Source organism: Cavia porcellus, unplaced genomic scaffold (genome assembly GCF_034190915.1).
Source record: "Cavia porcellus strain 051 isolate PalLab524CR breed Dunkin Hartley unplaced genomic scaffold, mCavPor4.1 scaffold_23, whole genome shotgun sequence".
Classification (NCBI taxonomy): domain Eukaryota; kingdom Metazoa; phylum Chordata; class Mammalia; order Rodentia; family Caviidae; genus Cavia; species Cavia porcellus.
The window spans coordinates 7,747,666-7,765,973 of NW_026947506.1; the positions used below are offsets into that span (position 1 = coordinate 7,747,666).

At 52.9% G+C, this 18,308-nt stretch overlaps 1 protein-coding gene and 2 long non-coding RNA genes across 3 annotated transcripts in view; 2 read left to right on the forward strand and 1 right to left on the reverse strand.

The window, feature by feature from the left end:
- Vstm4 (V-set and transmembrane domain containing 4) overlaps window positions 1-18,308 on the reverse strand; it is a 70,433-nt gene that overhangs the window by 33,009 nt on the left and 19,116 nt on the right. Inside the window, exons 3-4 of the mRNA XM_003466063.5 lie at window positions 13,784-13,852; window positions 7,134-7,241 (exon numbers count right to left, since the gene is read on the reverse strand). Of these exons, the coding sequence (XP_003466111.1) occupies window positions 7,134-7,241; window positions 13,784-13,852 (177 nt within the window). The remainder of the gene's footprint in view (window positions 1-7,133; window positions 7,242-13,783; window positions 13,853-18,308) is intronic.
- LOC106026837 (uncharacterized) lies at window positions 229-1,510 on the forward strand. Its single transcript, XR_001200412.2, has 2 exons — window positions 229-556; window positions 1,339-1,510. It is a non-coding gene; the product is annotated as an uncharacterized LOC106026837 (long non-coding RNA).
- Window positions 8,116-12,345, forward strand: LOC134472422 (uncharacterized). The gene is made up of 3 exons (XR_010042229.1): window positions 8,116-8,412; window positions 9,595-9,675; window positions 9,785-12,345. It is a non-coding gene; the product is annotated as an uncharacterized LOC134472422 (long non-coding RNA).

The following is an 18,308-nucleotide window of genomic DNA, read 5'->3' on the forward strand; positions in this document are numbered from 1 at the left end:
ATTGCATGAATGCAGGGCCCCGCCTTTCCTACATGTTGGTACAGTACCAGCCAAGTCTCAGGCAGGGGAGCCCAGCACAGCCACCTCTGGGCCACCACAGTGCCTTGATATTGTCACAGTTCTGGACCTCACTGCGCACACCCTAGATATCTGTTACTTGACTCACGGTATTTATTTTAGGGCAAGGCAGCTTGTGTTGCTTCTAACCTGCAGGGCCCAATAGTAATAAAGTCACCCAGTTCCTGGGCTGTGCCTCAGGCATGAGGGAGCCCCTTAAAGCCAGACAGGACAACTGGTCTCCAGGTAGGAGCGCTTCCCTATAAAATGGGTTTGCTTTCTCAGAGTGATGTTCTTCCAAGACTCAGTGAAAGTGGCCCTTGGAAAAACAGCCTTGGAGCAAGACGTGCTTCCACAGCAGACCTCCTGGGGGAAATCATGTCATTCTGGCTGCAGAGGAAAAACACAAATACCCGGGCACTGAGTCCCGTGAGTGTACAATATAAGGCTTGCACCTGAGCTCACTTCCAATAGGAGGACAGTGGGGTTGCAGCACCGGGTGAGTCACCCCTCCTTCTGTCTGTCTATTCCCACACTGGCTCTGGGGTTGGTCACTCAGTTTGCTTGGGGAAGAGGGAACATTAGCTGTATGTCACAAGCCTAGGCGTGAAGGGTCCTGGATTCTGGAGAACTCTTCTGCCACACAAGGAGGCCTGGCCAGCCCACTGGGACACAGGGGTCCAAACAGTAGCCATCAGGCATCTCTGTCACAGCCTAAGCAGCAGGACGCAGCAGACCTCCCGGCCAGCGGCAGCTGCCGGTGATACTGCTGGGGGTCACCAGGTGATACTGCTGGGGGTCACCTGAACTGCAGACCTGGGGCATTGGGACGAAGTGAAAGAGTTGTCCTAGCCTTGGGGTGATCCATTGTGCAGGCCACTAAAGCAGGTGCCAGAGCGCAATTTAGCTCCAGAGAGGGCTGCATGGGTCTATCTGGTCCACCTCCTGCTAACTCCTCCACTGTCCCTGCATCCCATTGGCTGCATACCAACTGTGTGGATACAGCATGATAGCAACCACAGTGTTCAGCGAACAAGTCAGGTGTTTTTGGCCAGCACTAAGCTTATCAAGTCAGTCAATGGGCTTCGGTCTAGGGTGCGCACACCCCAGGTCCTCTCTGAAGGGACAGTTCTAAGGGAGCCCATTTCCGGATCTTGTGCTCATCCCTAAGAATTCTGTCTTCTGCTGTCTGCCTGAAATCCGACTCTGTTTCTTTCCTCCCCACCTAACACCGCACTCTTTCTATTTTCTAAAACCAAGGCACATCTTTTCTCTCGCCAGGGCCCGTATCGCGGAATCCACACAGGACAGAATGCTGGCAGCAGGCGAGACATGCTGTGACATGCTGGCACCAGCCCTGGGAAAGAGAATAACTCAGGGCTGGGTAGCTTCACTTCCAAAGACACCCATTCTCTGTGTTTGCTTCCAAAGCATTAAACGGTGACCTAACCCAGTTGTCAGCTGATGGGGTATTAAAAATTATTTTGTTGCTAGATTATGCAACTTTTGACATCTAGCCTGAGGTACCGAGTTGTACAAGAAAATCTCCCTGCTCCGCCTCTTTTCTATTTTAAAGGAGAAATTTTAAAGCTAACATCTATTTAAAAGTAGGAGTGGGGTTGACAGGGTATTGTACTCCTAAGCAAATTCAGACAAGGGTAGGTAACGCAAAAACAAAAATCCATTTCAATAAAATTGTGTCTCCATTAGATTTTTACTTATCGTTATTATTATTAATTATTTATCTACATTGATAATGCATTTATGAGACACATTATTTAGGCTAATTTTATTCCAGTTTTCCAATATTGCTAATTTTGCAATATTAATAAGTCAGCCTTCTAAGGGTATTTTAACAATTAAAGACTTATGGAATAAGCATATGAAAAAGTTATGAATAGAGCATTGTTTCACAGATGAGTACAACAAAGGTGATTGGTAAAGTGCTTGCTTATGAGGTTACATAAGCAAGTTCAAGACCAGCTGGACCACACGGTGAGAGCCTGCCTCGAAAGGAAAAGTGGACCCAAGATAAAAGTTCAAGGAGAAAAAAGAACAGTATAAACTTACTAAACAGCTAACGCTTTTTCATGGAGTCTTTAAAATCAATAGGGGTTAAAATCCAGAACTTCTAATACAAAAAAGAGAGATCTGTCTCTTGCATTTTATGATAGTAATATGTGCAATGATCAGAAAATGGCATCTTTTGAAATGATTCATGTTTAAGATGAAAAAACAGAGAAAGGTCAAAAGTAAATGATTTTAGGAGCTGCTCAGGTAAAAACATTTGACTCCCACAGTTTTGGACTGCAGCCCTCAGAGCTCTTAAGTCACAGTGGGGACCAGAAGTACACGAAGAGGTTGATGGACTCGCCCAAAGTCATGCGGCTGGTTTTAGAGGATGAACTGGGTCTTCTCCCCAGTGTGGAGGTGCCAACTCCAGCAGTTCAGATGTCCCCGAAAGACAAGGCACCCCGGGAGCTGCCCAGGACTGGTGTCTACAAAGCTCAGACAGCTTGTGTCCTCTTTTATGGCCAGCACTTGGGGCCTCAGAAGGTCATATTCAGGGTCTCAAAAGGTCTGCTTCATTAATAAAGAAACCTGAATCAGGCTGTACATGCAGGACTCTGTCTAGGAGGCAGCAGGAGAGGCTCAGATCCCCCAGAGTATGGGTGGACTTTCCCTCTCTGGAAGCAGGACTCTGGATAGACAGAGCCCTGGGGCCTCCAGCCCAGGCTCTTGGAGAAGAGGTCCTGCCTGGGGATGTCCATGTGTCCCAACACTCAGGCCTCCTCCAGCCTGGGGTCTCCTCCTCCTCCCTGAAGTCCTGAGTCACTGCATTTTGTACCATAGCCCCCCTCCATCCAGAGTGTGTGGAGGGAGGCCTTGAATGGGATGAACCCCAGCACTTGCCTCCTGGGGTATCTGTCCAGCAAGCCCACTGCCTTGCAATCTGGCTCTCTGGGAGGCTGCAGGGCATGTGTGTGGGGGCAGGGGAGGGTGGGGTAAGGGGCCCTGGATGTCCTATCTCTGGTTCTAGGACAGAATGATCCTAACCAGACCTTGCTGGCATGGCCCTGAGGTGTACAGATGGTGAGGTCAGGCACCTTTCTTTCTTGCTGGCTCCAGAGGTCGCAAACACTGTGCCTTTCAAGACTCAGTGCAGGGAGCCCAAGCTGTAGGGCCACCCAGGATGGCAAGCCAGGTTGACCGATTCTCCAACATGCAAAGACCTTGAAACCAGCGTGTTTCAGGAACCCGGAACTGCTCAGGGCTGAGCCTGGACCACCAAGATGGGTGCTTTCTGGGGTGACTCAGCGACAAAGGCCTGGGGTGACATGCTGGGGGCACTGATGGGACAACAAAGAGAAGGGACAGAGACTTGATGCGTGGGAGAGGAAGTGGTCACAGCAAATGATACAATTAGCTCCAGCTCAGAAGGCCAAGCGGAGGTCATGCAGCCAGGGGACACAGCAGAAGGCTGGCCAGGGTCCTTGACTTCCAGGCTGGGCTGTTGATTACAGAGCCCTTTCTGTGCTTATATCAGGAGCTGGGCAGCTACTCGGACACCCTCTGTCTGCACAAACATTGCTGCAGGCCAAAGGCGAGACTGCAAAAATTTTATGCTCTGTGACCCCCAAAAAGGGAAGGGCTGGCTTCCTTCCCACACATCTGCCTGGGAAATGTGAATACCTAAGGTCTCAGGAGGGAGTCCCTGGAAAGACCCGTCCCTCCTCCCACAGAGTACAGTTCCCAGCCGTCCCACAGGTTTCTAGTTTAATCAGCCGGTGGGAGGCACTGATTGTGCAAACAGGACAAAGCCTCAGTCATGAGGATGGACCTGTGGTCCCCCGAAGAGCCAGGCCTACCCACAGAGGCAGCAGCCTCCTGGGGTGCATCCTGGCCTCAAGGGGTGCACATCCCTGTGTCACTCTGGTACTTCCGGGAGCCTCTTGGACATGTGGTGCCTGCTGCATGGGAACCAGCTGGTTGCCTGGGAAATGGGCCAGTGCTCAGGCCACAGGGGTCACAGTGATGGTTCAGTCATCCGCGACGTTGGGAGGGTCTTTTTCTCCTCTCCAAGGTGGGGCTGCCCTTGCTTCTGGTTTGCAGTGGGGACAACAGCAGCAGACTTCTTGCAGTTGGAGTCCAAAGGTAACCACAAGTTCCTTGCCATTCTCCCCTCCTGAATCCAGGCTGCTTGCAGGACTTGCTGTAACCAACAGCACTAGGGACACTCTGACCCTGTCCCAATGTCTAGTCTATGTCCATCCGCACTGCCCGGTCACCAGGTGAAGGCCCTGGCTTCCTGCTGGTGGGGCCACAGGGGACACTGAGACATCACCAGCCCTGAGCCCCCACTCATCTCAGAGGTGACCCCAGAGTAAGCCGGTGCCATCCTGGATCTCCTGTCCACTGCCCCAAGTCCATCCCACATAGCCCAGTCCAGGTGCACAGATGATGTTTTTGGTCACTGCATTGAATGACCTCTTTGCAGCAGTAGCCACTTGGGACATTCAGGATCTGTGGTGCATCTTCTGGGCAGAGCCATCACGAACAAGAAAGGCAACCCTGCTCTGTCTGTGTCCAGGAAAAGGATCTTTGACCAATTTTATAGAAAGCCATATTTATCAGACTCCAATTTTTGGGGGGGAAAGGGCAGGAAGTGGCCTACAATGCAGACCCCGAGGAGGCTCGGGGTTCCTCCCAGCCCCTGCAGAAACCCTAGGCCTGAGCCAGGCTGTCCTCCTGGGGACCTCCCTCGTGTGTGTGTGTGTGTGTGTGTGTGTGTGTGTGTGTGTGTGTGTGACAGGGAGAACAGCTCCTATCAAAGGCTTGCAGGGGGAGACAGGAGGATCTGGACAGGGTGGGCTTGGGGTCCTAAGCAGTACTGGGGCAGCTCTGGGTGCCTTTAGTGCCCCAGTCAGGAAATGGGGACTTCGTGAAGCAATTCCCATCCAAAGAGTGCACCAGCACAAAAGCAGACCCACAGAGGAACAGTGTTCCACCCGCACCAGGAGCCCCTCTGCTGCGCCTGGCCCCCGGCTCCCAGTGCCTTGTGTCCCCCAGCTCAGTGGACACAACCTCGGCTGGGACCCACCGCTCCTCGGCAGCGGAATCCAGGGACCCCGGGGCAATCCGGAGCTCGCATGGCTGTCACATTGATTGGGGACAATGCCTGATGATGGGTGGGCAGGATGCTGGGCACAGGTAATAGAGAAGGTCCACGGGTGAGGATTCATCCCCCTGACATGAATGGCCCTTTGACACCCACATAGAGGAGAAAACCTACACACGAAAGCCAGGGGCCCGAGTCCACTTGACATGCGCACAAGGTGTTGTATGTCTCACTGGATACGTGATGTGTGTTCCAAGAGTGTGGGAACCTCGTGAGGGTGTATCCTGTATTTGAAAGCTTGTGGGGGGTTTATGAGGTATCTCCCCCGTGGATCTGAAGGCACAGCAGCATCCATCCACAGTTGTCCCTGTCATGTGCATGTTACGTTATCTCGTGTAGCAGTTATTTCAAAGTCAAAGACCAAGGGTTTCCTGCTCTGAAACACACACTTGTCTAAAGAAGAGGTGTTGGAGTAGAACATGGTTTACTGCCTTACAAGCTACTTGCCTCATATTAATCCTTTAAGTGTAGAGCATTAGACCAGGTGGGGGATGGGTAGCATCACGCCAGTAACTTCAGGTTAAACAGTAATGGGGTCACCTTTGCACGGGAAGGGTGCAGGCTGGGTAGGAGTCAGAAGAGCTGGCTGGTGGCTTCGCTGCAGCAGTGTCTGGTGTGAGCAGGGGGTGATGGCTCTGGAAAGTGGGGTGTCTGATGCTGTCCACCAAAGCCTACCATACCGGGCCTGCCCTTGGAGTGTGGGTGGTGGTGCCAGCCTGAGCCTGCTGTTGGGGATCCCCCAGACCAAAGCCAGGTACCGGGGTACTGCAGGAGCCAGGGAGAATGGAGCAGTGGAAGACGCTCAGTAACCACCACGACAGAAGGCCACAGGCCAACTCCTCTGCCCAGGACAGCAATGCCGGGGCTTGAACGGGGCTGAGGGTAGAGCCTCACTTCTGCCATGGCCTGCTCCTGGGGCTGCATCAAAGTCCTCAGCCCTGCTGTCTGTCACACGGAGGCCATGTGACTGTCATGCAGGAGGACACAGAGGGGCCAAGCCAGTGCCCTGCCCACAGCAGATGGGTAGACAACCTCGGTGACAGCTGAGAGGAGCTCCAGACCTGAGCTTAGGTGCACACAAGGCCACCAGGAGCAGCTGGCCCCTGTGTGACCTAGTCTGCCCTGCCTCTCACCCCAGAGCCCAGGAGCACATGTCACACTCTTGCACAGCCAGCTGGGAAACAACTCTGAGGCTTGCAAGGGGCAGCACCCGGGAGCAGAGCGGCTGGAACAAACCCCTGTGTGCCATTTGCTGAGCACCTGTCCTGCTCCAGATTCCCGGGACAATGGGTCACACACATGTCCCTGCTTGCAGGGTCCACTCAGGAGAGGCCAATGCCCACAGCAAGTGTGGCTCAGGCTACGAGCACAGACAGTTCGGGAAGACAAGAGAGGAGATCAGGTGTCACTGAGTGGGTGGCAGGCACCAGGCAGGCAGCTCTGGGACTACATAGGAAAACACAGTGCTGGGCAGAGCCTCAAGCTGCGGGGCATGGAAACCCAGGCTTCAGGAGAGGTTGAGGTAGAATGGGCAGCATCTAGGCAGCGATGTCCCCACACCCGGAATTCCTGAGAAGCAAATCTGCAGGGCAGAGGACAGAGTCCAGGGCATCAGGGGCCCCACAAGAAAGGAGGCTGGAGGGGGACTTTCCAAGTCCCGCCCTCCTGCAAGCAGACACTGTCGAGCACGTGCTGCCCAGTGGAGGGCTGTTCCAGAACTTGTCCGAAAACAGCTCGCTAGGCTCAGCCCTGCGGGGAGGTTGGGAGGGGCTGGAGGCAGAGGACTGAAACCTGGTCAGGCTGTTTTAGCGGTGTATGTCCGTATCCTGCTACGGACACAGGCTGACTTTCCCACCAGGGCCTGTCCCCAGGCACCATGACCCCGTGGCCGTCTTACCTCTGGACTTTTTCCTGTGCAGCACAGACTGGCAGGCGATGACCAGGGTGAAGAGAAGGACGCTCAGGATGCCCACGCAGCACACAAGGACGGCATACACGTAGAGATCTGCAAAGTGAGGACATACGGGGCCCCGTCACCGGAAAGCCACAAGAGCAGTCCTGCACGGGGTTCCAAAGACATCAAGGTTGTAGTGGCAGGACAGACACAGATGGGTGACACGGAATATCATGGGCCCAGAACAGAGCCACACCGTTCTGCTAGGTCAGTTCTGACGACTGAGAAAATGTTCCGGGGGCAGCAGGTTCACCCCTTCCGTAACTGGCACCCAGGCAACTGGACTTCCATTGCCAGGAAATATAATTGGCCTCTTGTGCTATGTGTAAAGTAACTCCAAATGACCACCAATGCTGATTTAAGATGTGAACAAGCGAACCGGAGGGAAACACAGCACAAGCATCTTTGGGATCCAAGAGTTCTTAGACTTCACACCAGCAGTATCCACTGCATTAAACTCAAGGTTGGGGTTGACTTGGCGGCACGACTTAGCACACCCGAGGCCCAGAGTTCAATCCCCAGCACCACAATAAAAGTAAAATAAAGAATTTGACAAATTTGGCTTCATCCAAACCGAAAACGTTTGCTCTGCAAACTAGCACAGGAAGAGGGTAAGAAGGTAAGCTGCAGACTAGAAAATACTAGCAAGCCACACATCCAAAAGAGAACTAAAGGACTCTCAAAATCCAACAGTAAAAATATAAGCAACTATATTATTTAGAAAGTCAGTAAAACACAGAGACACTCACCAAAGAGAATATACAGGTGTTAAGCCACCGTGTGAGAGGAAGTTTAACTTCTTTAGCATTAAAGAAAAGCACAATTAAGCCAGGACAGACTACCCCACACTCCATCCAGAACTGACTAAAATTAAAAACAGTGCTCACACCAGATGCCCGCGGGGAGGTAGGTGGGCTGGGCGGCCCACCCGTGGCTGGTGGGAGTGTGGAATGGCGCAGCCGCTTTGGGTAGCTTCTGGCCCAGGAAAATGACCGTGACTCTTGCTGTTGTTTGCTTGGTGTCTCTAGCTGTTCTTCCCATAACGAAGAGCTCGAAGAGCTCGGGGCCGAGCATCCATAACCTGAACCTTAATGGGGCTCTCGCTGGGAGCTCTTAGATGAGGTTCCTGGGAGTCCAAGTGCTGAGTCAGCAAGAGCATGCCTTGCAAAGCCCCTGGGACCAAGAGGAGCAGACAGCTAAGGGCTGCCCCTGAGGAAGCCAGGTACTGGGAACTGGGGGCAGCGGGCAGTGGGGCTGGCCAGTGGCTGGGTTCCGGAGGAGGCAGGCTGAGGTCCATGGCAAGGAAGGGAATGGGGCAGGGAGCCAGAAAATCAGGTTTTCTCCATCTCTGTCTTAGCTGGCGCCCAGGGGGCAGGTGCAGCCTCTACCCCTGGAGTTTGAGGGGTTCGCTTGTCCTGTTGGAGCTGCCCGACAGGCATTTTTACCTGAGCTAATGGCCGCAGGCTTCTCTTCCTGACCACTCAGAGGTCTGAGCTAAAAATAAAATTCAGACCTCTTTCTGAATTCATGGCTTCAGATGAGGGTGGAGCAAAAATATTCTTAAAAAACTGCCTCTGTGCCAAATGTGGGGAGACCTTTTTCTTGTCATTTCCCACCACACAGTTTAGTGTTGGAACTGGCTGCATGGCATTCATACTGCGGTAGATGTTCTAAGCCTTGGGGAGATGACTTAAAGCACATGGGAAGTGTGCAATGGTTACAGGCAACCAAGATGCCATTTTATGTATTAAAAAAAAGATCTGAGCATCTGGGGATTTTGGCAGGAGGCGGGGACATGAATCTTGCTGACACTGGACCACTGCGGGCCAGGCACACCTGCACTCATGTGTGGGGGGCCAGGAGAGGGGCTAAATAAAGTGCCTCCCACAAAGGAGCCCGGGTGAGGCACAGTGCTGGGGAGCATTCTAGAAACCCAGAGTGAAGCCTCCAGTGCAGAGTTTCCCACAGGGAAGCTGCTGGAAAAGCCCTGTGAGAAAGCCAGACCAGAGGGACAGGGGAAGGAACCCAGGTTGGAAAAGCTGGAGGTCACTGACTGTGAGGCCCTGGGAATGCAAACAGCAAACTATCCTCACGCTCCAATCAAAAGTGCTCTGTGCGAATGCTACTGTGTTTCCGGACAAGAACAACAGACAGGTGTCCGGAGGAGCGGTCAGTCAGGACAGCGTCCTCCATCTCCTTTTCAGCAGCATGCACCACACCAGCCAGGCTCCGACTGAGGGACAGAGCAGGGTCACTGTCAGCCGTGACTGGTCACCAGAGCATGGGATGACCGGACCGTGGCAATCTGGTGACCAATCTCGGATCTTTATGCTGTTTGGAAAATGAACACAATTCCAGGACCATTTGTGGCTTGTAAAACATGGTAAATAATTTGTATTTCCAGATCAGGCAAAATGGGAACAGGGAGGCATCACAGCTACCCGGAACAGATGCTAGCAATGTGGGTGCCTGGACGAACAGGCAGGTAATGTAGCTTGCATTTCCTTCTGGAAATGGAGAGAAAACTGGAACTTCCCTATCAGGGAGAGAGCTACCTGACCTGCCACCTCGCTTTCATCTTTCCTTGGTTTCAGGCTGCGGGAGGCACAGAGAGCCCCGGCTGCAGCACCACAGCAGCTGGCAATTCTCCCACAGGCCTCAGCAGCCACGCACAGAAGGGGTGGCCCTGCCCTGGTGGGAGGCAGAGGCTTGGAGGCCCAAGTACGGCTTCAGGTCACAGCCTACACGCCATGGTGCAGAAGAAGCCTGCTCTCCCTGGGCAGCTGTAGCTACAGAACCTACAAACATCTGGCCAGTTCGGAACGCTCAGCCTCTGCGCCAAGCACGTGAGCTCTCGTAGCTGTGGCCACCGGCCAGCAAGCACTGCCCACTGGCTCTCTGCCTGCATGGGACCAGTGCTGACCCTGCCTGCTCTCTGCTCTGTTCTTTTAAAGGTGCTTTTAAAGGTCTCATTCTACCGGAGGGAAAAAACTCAGAAAGAACACACTTCACTGCTCTGGATTCGCAGCACCCCCATCCCCTAATGCTAGGGTTTTTCCTCACTTCCAGCATTCTTTCTGGAGCATGAAACCATGTTTGCTGAGGCTGCTCAAACCTCTGACTCCTCCTCCCTTCCTGCTGTGTTCCACAAACAAAAGCTGGACCCCAAGCCATGGAAGCCAGGGTTGCAGAGTGACGTCCCCTTTGGCCAGGGCGGCTAGGCTACCCTGAGCCTCAGTCTGCACCTCCCTCTGTTCTCAGTCAGGCTGGAGAGGCGCCTGGCATTGCCCTAGCTTCTAATCTGTCCTTTTACTGTGCATGAGAGCAATCTCTCTACAAATGTTGGCTCAGAAGAGTCCAAACTCAGCACTGGCCAAACAACACTTGTCCAAAAGCTGAAACTGAACCTCTAGGCCCAAACTGAACACAACCTCTGCATTTAGCCAAATCTGAAATTAGCTTGTAAAACACCACGTCGGGCGGGGGTGTAGGGAGTGCTTGCCTAATGTGCTGAGGCCCTGAATTCAAGCCCTAGAGGCACTACATTAAAACTAAGCAAAATACTTTGTACCCCTGCATACTACAGGATTCTAAAAATGATGTTAGCGTCTCTGAATTTGCCTGTCATTTTATTTTGTGCCATTGGACTTCCAAAGGCACCCAAAGCATTCTCAGACTCGATTGCCCAAAAGGCCCAGGCCTCCCTGAAGCAGATGGGCTGGCACGCTGGGGTGGCTGTACCCACTGCAGGGAGACCAGCAAGGTGACACTCTCAGCCTGCCCGTTTCCATCCTGGCACCTGTTGCTTGGCAACCCAGTGGAGCATCCAGCTGGGGCTGTTTTGGAATGCAGTAGCCGTAGAATTCCTCAGCACTGTCTAGGAGCCCTGCTGACCCCCCTGCACTCCCAATCATGGGTTCTGTTCTACATTTCCAGGGCAAATCCAGGCACCTTGGAGATGCAGTACTGGCAAAAGCACGTGGGCTTCTGTTTTTTCTGTTTTATGCAGCCCATAAAACCATCTTGCTCAGTGCATAATACCTGAGCGAAAGCCCTGAGGGATTTTAACTTGCTCCGGCAAGGGGCCGGACAATCGATGCCTGTTTCGTTCAGCAGGCGCACAGCCAGGCCAAGCTAAACCCCAGGAGGATGCACCTCCATCCGCAGCCCACGCCAATGCCTCTTCGTTCAGGCACAAAAGGACAGAAGGCCTGAGAGCTGCACCGGGCACTTTTGTCACCACGCCTGACCTTGGCAAACACACGGCAGGTTAAAAGGCAAAATATAGATCATGCTGCTGCTGCTGGAGTCAGGGGAAAGGCCAGCTGGGAAACAGCTGATCCAGGCATGCAGGAGGCAGCTAGGATGCCGGCTGCCCGGAGCCTGGCTCTGGGTATCACCGTGGAAAGGACATACATGCCACGTGACATCTTCCGTCAAGAGGAGATGGGCAACTACAAAACACTGCTGAGGGGGCATAGCGCTCAGACCTTCTGGTGATGTGGCTCTGCAATCATTTGGGGTTCAGCTGTGTCATCAGACCACTTGCATCGTATGACCTGTGACCCCGAGGTAGTGCAAATTCTCCCATGCTTTCCTGATGTAATAATCAGAACCCTGGAGTGAAGTCCTGAGTCTCCTCAGGAATCCTTAACGTCTGATGAGTCTCAGCCCCTCCCAAGGCATCAGATGCTCCAGGACCCCCTTAGTAACCCACCGCACCATGGAGCCAGGGCACAGGACAGCTGGGTTGCCTCAATTTGACTAAACAGAAAAAGAAGAGTAAACTTTGCCTTCCTGTTGTGTGTTGTGCTTTTCCTGTTTGCTATTCCTATTATTCCACAACAGGAATAAAAGCACGTTCATCCCTGTCCAGGGGTAAGCAGTCCCCAAGTGAGAGCCTGGGGATTATTTCGCTAAGAGAAGTCATCAGATTTTTTTAAAAGGCAGCTAGAAAGGATGTAGAAGAAAAATCAGAGAATACAAAGAGTCATTGTTTCTGCCTTAGCACAGTCTCAGAAAAAAGATACTCCTGACTCTAAACCAAATCCAACACACCAAAACCACACACCAAATCCCAGCACAGAGCTTGACTCCTCTGCTTTGCAAATGTGTCCAAAATTAAAGTGATTTTTCCTGTGTGGCTGCACCTTGAGACCATAATGTGAAGTGAAATAAATCAGAAACACAAGCTTGAACAGCACATGGCTGCTCCAAGATGAGACGTCCAAGGCATAAATAACCATCACTTTTTAAAAACAGATAACAGGAAATGGAGAGATAAATCTTTTGCAGATAGGAAGGGATCAAGAGATGGAGGGAGAGGCGGGGAGGGGCCTGTAGAGAGAATTAATATGTTATGGAGGTGAGCCAACGCCCTGGATAAATGTAACCATGATATACTACAAGCACAGACTGATAAAAATTAAAAACTAAGGTATGTTTTCCTAAGCGAGAAGCTGCCCTGCTGCACCACTTTGTGGGTGATTTTGAACCCAAAGGCCTCCACTCCCCCGCAAAGGTGTTGCCCTTTCCAACCCGATCTGGCTGGGCCATTCCTCATCAGTAAATCCCATGTCTTCAAGAAGTTTCAGGTGCCCTTTAACACTAATGGTCTTTCCTGGATCAGACGCCCTGCCTGAGAACGCACATGGTTCAGATCATGGTCCTCAGGGCGCACACAGACAGGGATGATAATTTCTCTTTCCTGAAGCCCAGCCCGGCATCCTCAGCACTCATGGCCTTTGGGGCCAGGGTTCTTTGAGGTAGGACTGTGAGATGTACTGTGAGATGCTGACCTTTGCTCCTGGCCACTACCATCTAGGTGCCAGGGGCACCTCTACAGTGGCACTAGCTGTAAATATCTCCCGAACTTAGAAAATGTTCCATGGAGCACAGTCTCCCACACTGAGAATCCTGCTTTAAGCCTCAAATCTGAATATGCATTAGAATTCCCAGCAGGTCTCAAACTCAGGGAGTAGAACCCCAAGCCTGAGCTTCAACCAAGGCAGAGCCTGCAGAGAGAGGACTTTGGGAACAAGGGGCCAGGTAACACCGACACTGCTGGAGGGGACCACGCCGAGAGCCACAGCCCAGGCCTTGGACCTCAGCCTGGCTGTAGGCTGGAATCACCAGAGGCGTTTTCAATGAGTTCCAACCAAATGCGAATCCTTCCAGACAGGGTCCAGGTGTCCGTGTTGAGAGTGTCCTGGTGACTCGGACGTGGGTGGGAAAATAATCTGCTTAAAGATTTTCGCACTTCCTCAAACCCCAAATTCCACAAGCAACAAGATGAAATCACAGTGACACAATTTTCACTTTTTCACTAACACTGAGTCTCTCTGCTCTCACCTAGAGTAAAGAATTCTGAAGCAAACACAACCAGAACACAAAATAAGCTATGCAGATTGTCACCGTACCTTGTACTCTTTCCCAGCCTGCAGCGGGGACCCCAGCCACTCCCACCTGACTCCTAAATTCCAACCAAAAACCCCACAATTTGATGTGATGGAAAAACCAGGAGGTTAGGGTTCTATTCTTTTCCTGTTGTGTAAATCTGAGGCTGCGTCTTAGAACAAACAGGTCAAACTTACCTTCAAAAAATGCCCAGGTGTCTCTTTTTTTCCCGAAAGATGAATCTTCCGAAGCTTTGAGGGAAATCACTGGAAGACACAAAAAAACAGAGCAGCTCGAAGCGGAGCTCACGGTCCTGGCCCGGTGAGGCCCTTACACGATAAAGTAATTTTTACAGTGGCAAGACCAACCGAACGGGAGTCCCCACCTCCATCACCTGGTAAATCACACAACACTTGTAAGTGCAGGGTGCACAAGGCCCCCTGGGGTGGGATATTAAATTGCCACTCGTTAGTTGTGGGGCCCTGGGAGGCCACCGAACTTCCTCGGGCCTTTGTTTCCCCATTTGGGGAGGTGGTGACAGGGTCTGTGCTGGGCGGTGGGAGGGTAAAGTGGGTTTTTGGGTTTGCAGTGCGTAGAACAGGGACAGGGGCCCTGTGGGGAGTCTCTACCACAAGGACGCAGTTCCCTAAAATGTGTCCATTTCATTGGAGGCTCTACTTCCCACTGAAGGCCCAGATGGCCTTAGTTTCTGGGTCTTCCTTCACCCCAAGGTGGATCTCCAGTATCCAGAGGGTCAACCTGAGGGCTTCCATCCTTGAGGCTGACTCTGCACTGCTGAAGAACCATGATCATCCCAGCCAAGATATCTGGCTGCGGGTCCCTTTCATTCATCTTTCGAGGCCAGAAAACTGTGGGCCTTCCATTTGATCCAACCGCAGAGCACTTGGCCTTGCGTGGGAGACGTGTAGCAAAGTCTCCCTAACACAGTTAGGGAGACGCAGGCTGAAAAATCCCGCAAACTGAGATTCTAAACTAAAGGGGTTTAAAGCAAGTAATGAACCAGCGTTTCTCATTTCCCCAATGTACCTATTTTATGGGAAATGTGGCAGCTCAGAAGTATGAAAAGGCTAACCACATCAGTCATAATCTTATCTGCTCCTGCAAGAAAGAAAAATCTTTATGTGGACCCTGCCAGAGCTTCAGAAATGTTCCCAAGGTTCTGCTGTAGAGTTTCAACTGCTAATCCTGCACTATCTCTAAGCGGATTTGATAGATGGTAAAGGACACGTCCAGGTCTTTTGGCTGCCAGGAGATGGGGCTGTGGGTTACGTGCTAGCCCACAGCAAGGGCTCCGCAGTGCACAGTCTGTCCCCACTCGGCTAACTTTATTAACCCACTCCTCACACTGCACAGCCCCATGTAGCTGATATGAATTGACCCCGGTCAGCCTGTCCTGTGGGGCTGGAGGAGAAGGCACGTCCTTGAGAGTACATCATGCTAGAGGCCGGGAGAGCAGCTCAGGGGTAGAGCCGTGCATGGGTCGCAGGAGGCCCTGGGTAGCATCCCCAGCACAGCAAAAATGATCAGCTTCCCTCCAATGCAAACCAAACCAACCAAACCAAAGCAGCCCGGTGCCCATGCTGCCGGACATCCTAAGCTCCCAGCCGGGGAGCTGCCCATCCTGACCCCAGTGGGCTGTGCTGTAGGGTTTGGTGCAAGCTGGGGTTTCTGTGGTGTGGGGCAAGCACGGTCCCCCTGCCCAGCAGGCCTGCTGGGGTGCTGTCTCCTTTCCTCGACATCTACTTCCCCAGCCGGGCAGAGTACTGTGATAAACACCCTCTCTCGGCAGCCTGGGTCCAGCCTCATGCTCTGACCCTGGTATCCTAGCAAAGGTTGCATGGAGCAGGTTCTGTACCCCCTCTCGAGGTGGCCTTGTCACCTCAGAGGCAGGGAGTAGCCTGCTTCTTGGAGACCCCTCACTGTGATCCTTAATTCATGCACACCCCTTTTCTTCCATCCCTGTAGCAACCAGGGCTCTCTTGATGGACATACTGCAGGCCTTGACCTGCTCTTCCACGGGGCACAGGGACAGTCCCTCTTGGGCCTATGAGTGGAAGCCGGCAGGCAGTAGCACCCCTGGCTGGGAAAGCGGAGGAAGCCAAGTTGCCCCTCTCGATCCTGCGTGAGGGGAGGGAAAGCCCTAGACTGCTTTGGTTTCTGTCGGAGCCCTGTGCTCATGGATGGACCGAGGAGGAGTGCTGGGGCTCTGAGGCATCACCCACTGACTGCTTTGCCTTTTGCATGGGACCTGGCACCCAAGAGCAAGGCTGCCTCTTGCCAGGGACAGGAAGTGGCCCTGCTGATGCCCCTCGCCCCCAACAAAAAGGCTGAATTATAAGGAGGTCCACTGCTCTCTGCAAGGAGCTGGCTGAAGGTTCCCACAGGGCCGTGCGTCAGGAAGCACTGTGCCCAGAGCCCCCTAAGACAAACCCAGCATCTGGAAGGTGCAAACAAGGAACCCCATCAAGTTCCCTTGGACAGAGCTTGAGGGAAAACCATCGCCCCAAGACACGCACAAGTCAGAAGCCCAGGATCCTGCCCTGCCCCAAAGGCTTCCCTGGGGAGAACCCGTCTCAGGGTTCTCGGGCTGTGAGCTCACACTGAGACCTAAGACCACACTCTCTGGGCACCTGGGAGCCTCTACTGTTACCACCAGAACTGAACTGACTCTGGTCATCTGCAGAAGGACATCCAGGAAAGATCTAATTCTCCCCAAATGGTCTTTCCCTCTGTTCATCTGTGGCCCGAGATCCCCTTAATGAAGACTCCCAAAATTACAGGTGCTTACAATGTATCAGTAGGGTTCACCCAATGCACGGCACAGAAACAGCTGGCACTCAAGTTTGGAGAGAGGAACAAGAAAGGGCCCAGGGAGTAGTGACCACAGGCAGCAAAGGCTGACCCCAAGCTGGGGGCGTGGCCCTGGCCTTCCTGCTTCTAACACTGGTCTGCAGATCTTGCCCTTAAGGGGTCACCTTCACTTGCTTAACCCGAGGCCAGGTTCTGTAATGCGCAATGCAGTCCTGGGGATGCCCCTGATGAGGGGGACACTTCCCAGGAGATCCTGCACTCCAGGCCTCGGGGCTTCACCTGGCAAAGCCCTGGCTTCAGTGAGACAGGGAGGAATCCGGGGAAGCAGGAGAGGAGGCACCCGTTCAGAGAGGTTGAAGCCAGGTCTCCTCCTCTGTCCACAGTAGGGCCTAGCGCCCCTCACCTTCCATACAGCTGCTCCATTCAACCCAGAGAAAACGGGAGGGGCCACCAAACAGCTGGGTCAGCACATCACATAAGAAAGTACTGGGGGCTGTGAAAGGGACCTAATTTGCACCTCAGTTCAGAAATATGCAGTCTATAGAACCCAGGCATCAGGACAAAGCCACTGGGGCCTCCCCAGGGGATGCTGTGTCTCCCAAAGGGGTGACTCAGGCCCAAGTCCCACTAGCCCTCCTGCAACGATCCTCTAGTGTCTCCCATACTCTGTTAAATGTGCTGCCTTAAAACACGCCACTATCCACAGAGCATGCGCTTTAAGTTTACCTCAATTGCTGTCTGGGTTCTTCATTCTCTACAGTCCTTCTAAGCCCATAGTTCAGGTCAGTTGCTTTGAGTCAATAGAGGAAGCTGACTGTGGTAGCATATACCCCTAGACCCAGCTATTTGGGAGGCTGAGACAGGAGAATTGCTTGAGCCCAGAAGTTCAGGGCCAACCTGGGCATCAGGTGAATGACAGGGTGGTGATATGGTGGCGTGAGTCAAGGCCACCCAAAGGGAATATGGCCCCTGGGCCGTGATGTCCTTACCTACCCAGCCTCCTTCCTTCCCCTGGATCCTCAGAACCCCCAAAGACAGCAGCATCTGGGCCACAGCTTTGCAGGGCTCCGGGCTGAGAGTTACACATTCTGTGTCCCTGTAGCACATTTTTAGGCCTCTGAGCTTTTGATTTCTTATAAGACAGGAGCAGGAGTCCTTCAACAGGAAGTGACCCTTACGTCTCTCAAGTTAAAAAAGAGAGCTAGAAATATAAGCCCTGCCCACCAGCAAAGCCCACCAGGCCTGCTAATTTACACCCAGGGGACAGCAGACACACCCTGCCTCAGTTTCCCCAGGCAGCATTTCACACAGATCAATTGGAAAGAAGGTGATCAGGAGAGAAGGTTGTTACAGAGGAAGATGAGAACAGCATCTCAGCTCCAGTGAGAACACACTCAGTCATTGTCCCTCCTTATTCAAGGACAGGATGGTCCCCAAGGAAAACACTGTCAAGACCAGCCTGCATCCCCGCTATTTATAACTGGTTCCCTGTCCTTGGGGGAGGTGACAGCAACCCTGAGACACAGCCCTTCTGTTCTGCCTCTGGTTTCCTTTCCTCCACCCTCCAAAACCAGGTCACAGGCAGCGTCCCCAGGGTGCAGAGTCAGCCAAGTGTCAGCGAGGCCTGTGAGTGACCGGCACGGCCAGTGGAAGAGACCAAAGGGCTCTGGCTCTGTCCCAGCCCTCTCCCTGCACTCTGGCTGAGGCAGATTCTAGAAACCAGAGCCAAAGACGCGAGGCAGAGGCGAGATGTCCAGCTTACTTCCCGCGATGGACACAGTGGTTGTAAAAGCAGCTCTTGCCCCCAAAGGGAGCCACTGAAGAGTGCAGAGTCACCCCAATAGCCCCACATGGTGTCAGGAAACTGGAAACCAAGGGCTGTGTGTGACC